This window comes from Monopterus albus, unplaced genomic scaffold, assembly GCF_001952655.1.
Source record: "Monopterus albus unplaced genomic scaffold, M_albus_1.0 scaffold59.1, whole genome shotgun sequence".
Classification (NCBI taxonomy): Eukaryota; Metazoa; Chordata; class Actinopteri; order Synbranchiformes; family Synbranchidae; genus Monopterus; species Monopterus albus.
The window spans coordinates 2,041,320-2,050,313 of NW_018127939.1; the positions used below are offsets into that span (position 1 = coordinate 2,041,320).

Consider the following 8,994-nt stretch of genomic DNA (forward strand, 5'->3'; position numbering starts at 1 on the left):
TTCTCCATGGTGTGGAGCCGCGCTTCTAAGTCTGTGAGCCTCGCCTCCAATGCTGCTAGCATCTGACATTTATTACAAGTACCATTATCGCTAAAGGAGGCAGAGGAATAACTGAACATGCGACACTCCGAGCAAGAGAAAGGAGGAGAGGAAGAGGGGGAAGCCATTGCTCTCGATTAAGCTACTAGCTTAGCTAGCTTCTAAACTAGCTGACCTAAAGTAGCAAGTTAAATTTGATAGTTAGCAAGAACTTCTGCAACACAAGTGCTTTAAGTGGTGCAAGCGTATGTTGTTACTCAAAAATTCAGATAAACCTAGAAAATAGTGAGTTTAATTCCTAAACAATTATCTCTTTCCCATCAGAAGAGGAGGGAAAATGTGGAGGTTATAAAAGGCTTGATTAAAAACTGCAAACCATTTTTCACTCCACGCTTCAGGTAACACGAAGGGATGGTTAGGATCTTTTGTTTAAATGAAGTGGCTGTGAGTGTGGTAGTTGCCCTCACTATCCAGCTGTAGTACCTTACATCATCTGTTTTCTTTGCACTGCATTCAAGGCTTTGTGCAACTTTTTTTTTTTATGAGCTTCATGTGTGCAGGTGCAATGTGTCGTGTCAAGATGAAAGGCTAAATGAGCCAGTGATAAAAACAGCCAGTGCCGTCAGCTCTCTTCTAGAGAGTGTGATGTGAAGTGGACTTGATCAGTATGGTGGGGACATTATCACAAGCAATAGGATTAAGACCCGGGACAGTGTGGACCATAAACAAGCCATTGGTTTGGTCTGGGGAGTTACTAATGGGGCAAGGGAATAAGACAAACCAGAGGGAAGTGAGCGAGGCAGGCATTGATGGGTGGGGGTCATGATTAGAGAGAACAAAAAAGCTACAGTAGCCAGACCTCTTCCCATACCAGCCTTCAATTACACACACACACACACACACACATGCATGGGGGCTTCCAATCTGGCCATCAGGCTGTTGCTTAAGTGTCACATGGGCACCATGTGTGCTGGCCAGTGGCCTCCCGGCTTATCAACAAACAGAGTGGGATGGAAGGACAGATAAGAGATTGATGTGGGGGGTTGGGCATGGAAATGTGGTTGGGGGTGAGGTGGGGAGTTATTGGCAGATGATGAGAGATTGCAAAGTGGGCACGCAATATGTGTCATGTGAACAAAATGCAGATCCTGCTCATGCTGCGCTGTGCAACATTATTCACATTTTAAAAAATGACTTGACGCCCTCAGCATATAAAGTGCCCTTTATGCTGTAGGAATCCCTGTGTAATTATTGGTTAACAGGCCCGTGTTAACAAAAGGCTTTATTCACTGTGAACCTTTGTGTGAACTGTGGCTCTCGCACTAGATCAAAGCAGTGGATGTATCATAAGGTACAAAGACTCTCAGCACCAAAACTTTTTAACAGATGCTCCTCTCATCCTCTGCGCCAAGGAGTGGTTTCTACATTACTTTAAACAAGTGGAGGTTTTTTAAGTCTGCGATGGACATGATCTATTTTCTTCTCTCGCACTGATCCTCAAATGCACGGAGGTTGAACATTTCTTTAGGTACACATTTAGTTTTCAAATCACAAAAATGCTATGGATTGTTGTGACGCACTAAGTGCAGGATTGTCCCCAGCCAGGAGTAAATAAGGAGTGCAGCCAAAGTTAACTAAACAAAGAACTGTGTGTGTCTTATTTATGTATTTGAAATGTGCCACCCCTCTCTGAGTCTGTGCCCCAACCTGGCCACCCTGTCCAAAATTTTTCTTGATCTGCCCCTGGTCTGTGACTGGATGGGAGCAGATATTCAGGCTCATGTGCCATAGTGAGTGCCGTGCTGGTCATGGCACAGTTATTGATATCTGATATTGTATTTGGTGGGAGACCAAATATTTCTGAGGCAACAATTTGTTCTTGCAGGAGACAGTCAGCATGGCGAGAAAACAGAGGTAGCAGAAGAGTGGGGTGTTTTGAATAGAGACTTTTCAATATTATACTAAACCCAATTGTAAGTTGCCTGTTACACTAGTTTCCTGGAGCTGTTTCATTGCTAGTCAGCGCTGGAGTCAGCCGTTTGACACAGGCTGTCACCATACACAGTGTGAAACGGCAGTGCAAGGGGGACAGGGCCTTCGCACGTGCATGACAACCAACACGTTAATGCCTTGTGTAAGCTGCTGACAGAGTTGAGGCTCCATCCCAGCCATCCTCTCTCTTCCACTTTGATACAAACTAACTATAAATGCGGTCCCCTGCTTTAAGGACCTCAGAGCCCTGCTTCCTGTTGTTTCTGAGGGAGGTTTGAAACATATGGCACAAGCACTAAAACGGGAGGCTTATCGACTGAGGAGAAAATAAAAGTCACAAAGTCCCCTTGCAGTTCAACTGAGCATCCTGCATATGAAAAAACAGACAGGAGAATGATGCTGGAGTACTGGAAGCAGTTTTAGTCCAGAGGAATTTTCTGAACAGGGTAGGGTGTATGAAAGCTTTAGCCTTTTGAAACAGCCACATATATTCTGCTCATACTCAAGGCTGGGCCTTCTGTGTCAGACTGGCCTCTACTAATCTGTCATTTCAGTTCAGGCTGATGCTTCCCCTCCCTCCCTCCTTTCCTCCTTCTCCTTGTTTCCAATACCCCTAGATCACACCTGTGAACTATTTCAGCACATCAGCGAATTCACATATTCCTGTGTCTTCAGTGGAGAGCTACATACACCTCATCTCACATAAAACTCACATTTTATCTCCCTCCAAATCCTCAGGTTCTTCTACTAAATGCTTCAACAAATCAATAGCACAAAGAATTCCCCAACACAGGATTTCACTTCCTTTTCAAATGGGAAGCCCTGAATAATGCAAACGCGGTAGCTGTAAAGACGGCTTATCCATTTTCATAACCCTTTCTGAGCAAACAGCCTCCCAAACAAGTCATGAGGGGGGTGCATCAGGCCAACAAACAGATATCAACTGACGCTGAGTGAAAGTGAAAAATAAAAGATATATATTCATGGAATGGCACCTAGAAGGATTTAGAGAGAGATGACTGTTCTTGGCTATGCACTATCCCCCCATCTCTTACCAGCTGTTTAGCTATCCTCCCTCCCCTGGCCCTTCTTTTTCTCCACTTTGGACAGTGAAGAGCTAAACACACCACCATGCTTGTCATAACAGTCAGGAAGAAAGATCCTCCTCAGTTCCCCTGACTCTACCACAGGGTGCGGCCCTGCCATTGCACCCCCAAAGCCCCCAGGGCTCTTCCTGCAATTCTAATTAAAGTTTAAAAAGCTGCAACCTTGGACTCTAAGCCTGGGTCATGGCCTGTGAGGAAGATATCAATCAAACAGCTCCAAACAAGCATGAGGGGAAGAGGGAGGGAAACTGTGATGGGAGTTTCTGAGAAAGTCTTGCTTTCTCTGTCCTTTTGTCTTTTCTTCAGCGGAATAACTTTCCCCCAGTGAAGGCAAAGAGCATTCCCCATACCCGGAAACCACAAGGTAATTCAAAGTCACATTAACACATAATGGCTATGTGGATGGATAAAACATTAATCTGCCTGTGATGCTGCAGTGCCTGTCACCATCATCATCATCATCATAATCATCATCACCTGGCTCTGAGTCATACTTTGTCCATTTTTCCAGGCGGGAGCGACTGAATCTTCTTTAGAAAAGTACCGGTTGACCTGTGAGAGGCAAATCCACAAATGAAGCTGCCTTCCTGTCTGGTGCCTGGTTCTACAGCTGTCTAATCCTTTTGCAGGCCTGGCCTACAAATGGGTGATGGCACACATGTACTGGCTCATGCGCAGAAAGAGACATATGCACATGCTTGCATGAGCTCTCCACAACACCCATATCTAGGTGGGCAGAGGGCAGGCAGAGTTTGTCTGAATATTAGCTTTTCCATAGCTGGGGGCTGTTGGACCTTCTCCATTCATCAGACATCCATCAAGGTGTCAGGTTGGGTTATGAGACCAGGCTGTAAGGGTGATCAGACCACTGCCCTGCCTGGCAGCAGGCCTGCCTGATGGCCTTCTGGTTGGGCCAAGAAGGACCAAAGGCAAACACACACACACACACACACAAAACCCCAGAGGAAACAAAGGCAGAACTTAACAACAAGACAATGAAACAAACTGGCACGAGCACAATGGCCACAATCAAGCATTTGTTTAAACAAATAATTCCTTATAAATTATTATAAATGTGAAATCATGTGCTTCGGCAAACAAAAGCATGTCTGCTGGAAGCTGTTTTTCCTCAACAAGCTCTACTTTAAACTATTAAAGGAAGTAGTTCATCATGTAGGTTTAGGTTATTAGCTGCCTTATAGCCAAGGGTGAGTAATCACCATAATAGCTGGTCTTACTCTATGTGAAGGGCCCCCCAAACCTATTTTCCACTGAAGACTTTGGCCATTTCCATGACTGCTCTACATAACAGCACTCTTGAACACCGAGGAGGACAGGCAAGGTAATTAATTCCCCCTGCTGCCTCTTTCTCTTCCCTTCACCTCCTCTCCATGGTGAAAGGAAAAGCCAGGGAATGTAATTTACACTAATTACCTTTTGCATAGGAGTCTCATTTCAACTTTTCTTTTTATGTTGACACACCGGTGTCTCAAGCTATGTCTCTAAACTTCAACACCCCTAATGAAAAATCACTACAATATGGCTACGGGGCCCTAACAGCGCTTAGAAATCAGTTTTGTTGCCACCTTTTTGTGCTTCAACATACTGTATTTTATAGGCTATAACATAATCTAAATATTCCTATTAGGACCCACTTATGCTAACACATTCCTTTAAGGTCACTTTTAAATATGTTAAAGTGTTACTTTTCAATAGTTCTTTTTCTTAATGGTGATTCTGAATAGAAGGGATTCCTTTTAATACCAGCAGAGGGACTATAGGGTAGAAAAGATATTAAACATGAAGCTGCTCTAAAATAAATACTGGAAACATCAGTTGCTTTGTGCTGTCATACAGTTTGCACAAGCTACTGATCAGCTTGTAAACCTTTGTTCCCTCTATACATGCAGTATTGTCATAGTGTAGGTTACTTCTCCTCTTGCAGACTGAAGATCATCTCTAAGGCTACAGTACTTCTGAATGACAGACTACATCACTACTACTGAATTACATCCAAATATAATAGAAAACTACATGCAGTTTTCCCCATACTAATGCCCATGTTATAGCACACTATTCAACCTATTCATATTATTTGTGTAGTTGCAGTTCAGTCCTCGATCGTGCACGGGTTATAGTGGGCCGCTTGCATTGTTTTACATCTGTAGCCCACCTTGCAACGACATTGCAAAGCAAACACATTGTCTGTGTGTGAATTACTCTCTTTGAATTAAAAAAAAAAAAACTGTATGGTGGCAAAGAATTTCCAGAAGCTTGCAGGGTAGCATTCTCTCTATTGGATTAGTCACAGGCACAGTGCTGCAGCGATACCGAATATGATCGATTTAAGCTTGTCTTTCGTTTCCGGAAGAAAAATAAAACACGGGCATCGTTACACCGAGGCAGTGAAACACCTCAAGTCAGTTAGTTGTATGACTAATGTGAAATAATTGGATATAGCCTGGAAGAATGAGAGTGAAAAGAGGAGACACTCGGACCGATCGGGCTCCGACCTTCTTTCATTCCTTCCCCTTAAGCAGAGCTGTAATTTCTGCCAGGAACAAACGTGAGGACAAAACGCAACATTTCCAGGTGTCTGTCCACATGAAGACCACTTTATGTTGAACACAGGTTTGTCTTTGACCTTATTCGGCAGAGGATCGCAGCTGTATCAGCGCTATTTTAACAGACACAGCTCAGATTGTCACCACAGTCTGACCGAGCGTTTACTAATGTGACCAAAAGCCCCACAACACAAAGCTGCAGGGAATCTGTCAAACGACCTGTGGTAGGTTTAGAATGTATTGGGAAAATATTTGTTGTATGATTTTGACATATAGGCTGCAACGCATCTCTTTCCTCCGTATCAGCCGCAGTTCAATTGTATCACAATTGACACAGGAGGCAGTGACTGAGACCCAACAGGAAAAAACAGCCCGTTTTCAAAACCTGCTTACCTTCGTATACAGGGGCCATCGGTGCAAGATTTTCTGTTATTCATGGCAAAAAATAAAGCGAGATTTCTGTTCAAAACTCAATAAAAATCTGCCATCTTGAAACACCGATGAGAGAGTCGCCGCGGTCTCCTGCATTACTGGCCCAGTTCATTAGTGAGGAAAACGCTCATAATTCATATCCAGGCGTTTGCAAACGCAGGGTCCGATGCGAGGAAAGCGACAGGAGCCAGGCTGTGCAGTTCAAATCCAACCTGCGGATTATATCGGAAGGCTCGAACAGAGAGCCACGGTGACAGGTTTACTTCAGCTATTGTGCGGCATGTCTGTGGAGTGAGGAGTCTGCAAAAGTTGCAGTGGTCAGAGCACAGCGAGTTTGGTGTACAGTGAGAGAATCGAGTGTCGATCGAGTCGATGGAGACAACGAGGAGGTGCATCGCTTTCCGGACTCCAAACTAACAGGCTGCTCCAGGACTACAATGCTAATAACGTCAGCATCATTGCCATCATTTACATACGCAATGAAATAAGAGCTAAGATTAAAGAGCAAACAGTTTGTAGCCTTATAATGAAACAAAGTGAAGAAAAGGGAGAATGTTAGAAACAATGCTACTACTAAGCAAGACAATTTAATATGCTGCAGCGAAGCAACATTTATGAACAATAAAAAGGAAAATAAATTTAAAGATGAATAACGTTTGATTTCGATAACTGTGCTTCAAAAGATGAACAAAACCGCAGCCTAGATAAACAAGAAATGAAATTGAAACTAGTAAAAAAAAAAATGCCATAGCGCAGTTACAGTTCTACGAAGCCTATTAGTAGTACGACTAATTATAAAGTACTGGCATGTGATTTATAATTATAGGCTAGGCTATAACCACAGCATCATAATACATAAGACAAAAAGCACAGCTTTCAACATTTAGGCTTTTGTGACAGCAAAATGCAAACAGTCACACTGTAATCTAAATAAATATGGACATTAATGCGACCTGATCTAATTATCTGGACACAATGTGACTTGAGACTGTTAACACAGCTGCTGAAATTTCTCAGCCCTGCAAAGTGCATCTGGGATGGATGGCTCCGCATGTGTTTGGTCATGCCTACGTGAGGCTGAAGCGCTCCTACTGAAGGCTACACTATGACGACATGAGATCTGCACAGAATGAACTGGAGCGGAATCGGATTACACGGACTCACACAAATGTGAGTAATCTGTCATTTACCAGCGACCATAAATGTACGCAGAGCAACATACGCACCAACCTCTAAATGAAATATGTTGATTTGGACAAGTGGGCGGCTCACAGCAGAGCCATTTCACCCCATAACCTGACCCTAATACCTAACAAGATGCATTAATCCGAAAATAAATTTGAGACTAAAACAGGACTTTAGCTTTAGAAGTAATCTGTCGGGGGAAACAAAACTAGTTTAAAGTCATTATTTTTTTATGTGAGAAAAACAATCAGTGATGCTCTAATTTCAGTAGATGCTGTGCATGTTGCAAGCCACACAGTTTTGCAGGGTTATGCAATTACTCATTCACTTTAAGTATGTCACACGGCAATGCAGCCTGCACACGCATCGTATGGAGCTGACTGCTGCGCGTCCAAGTGATGATGTGACTGCAGGACAGGCATAAAGCTAGAGGCCCACAGGGTGTGCAGACCTATATTCGTTCAGCATTAAAACACCAAGTAGAGCAGTTTTCCTATCAGCAGTGCATTGTTTATTCATGCTACTTCCTTAACACAAACCAATAGAATGTTCTTAAAGGGACTTGTTGTATACTCTGTGGTAAGATATTCAATACTGAGAGAGTTACCTACTGTAAAATATAATATGTGGGAGCATATTCAACATACGAGAATATAAGATAAAATACACAACATTAGAATCATTCTTATATGTTTAGGCCCTTGATTATTTCTACTCTTTTATTGTGGCACAGTGTGTTTATGCAGATTTTTAAGAAGAGTTTCAGAAGAAAAAGCTGTAATTGTCTTTTATCCACTAAATTGTGATAATGCTGTCCACATAAGCATCATGCAACCAGTATCCTGACCCAGTGGACTGACGTTTTTACATATTCAACTACTGTGTTTTAAAATTATAGTTTTAGTAGTTGCATTGAGGTTAAAGTATAAGCAGACCAGCAAATAGTGCAGGCTTTAGTGGAGATCATGAAATAAGGAAAAATGCTATCTGTTAATAATGCTAATGTTTTGCTGGTGAAGTAGCAGTGAAGTAGCAGGTATAGCATCCATCTATTATCTATGCCACTTATCCTGAACAGGGTCACATGGGGGGCTGGAGCCAATCCCAGCTGCAGTGTTGCAGTCTTTCTTATAAGAAAGACTGTGTGGTATGATGGCACTTAAAAACTACAGAGTCCTTCTCAGGACAAACAGCAAGATTGTAAAATCCTGACAAGGCAAAAATGATAGAACTCATTCTCCCATTTTATGCAAATCTGATCCGAAACTTAGTTTTTTTCTGTGTTTATGACCAGTTTAATGTTATGGCCACTAGCCATTGTACCTCCCTTAGGCCTTTCAGTCCAATTATAGAAATAGCCAAATGGTGCAGACAAAAGTCATAAAATAATTATGGTCAAAAAAATCCTTCATTTGTATTAACAGTGTTTTACCTACCAGGTTAATTATAAAGAATGGATATGGTGACAGTTCAACAGAGTCCGATCAAATGATGTAAACCACTTACTGTTGTTGGCGATTAGAAATGTCAAAATATTTATTGCAGTTATTCAGTCCATTGTAAAACTGTGTTCACTCTTAACTCTGAAATTAGACACTGGGGTTAAATCAGGACGTTGTTCTGCAAGACATTTTCCAACAGTTTGGGAAATAACTTAAAAGTTCACTTCAGTTTTT

The 8,994-nt window shown here is 42.4% G+C and overlaps 1 protein-coding gene across 1 annotated transcript in view; it reads right to left on the minus strand.

The window, feature by feature from the left end:
- The window catches only part of hipk2 (homeodomain interacting protein kinase 2), a 67,492-nt gene extending 60,932 nt beyond the window's left edge, over positions 1-6,560 (minus strand). The window contains exon 1 of the mRNA XM_020602970.1: positions 6,095-6,560. Coding sequence (XP_020458626.1) covers positions 6,095-6,113 — 19 coding nt within the window. The 5' untranslated portion in view covers positions 6,114-6,560. The remainder of the gene's footprint in view (positions 1-6,094) is intronic.
- Between the last annotated feature and the right edge of the window lie 2,434 nt (positions 6,561-8,994).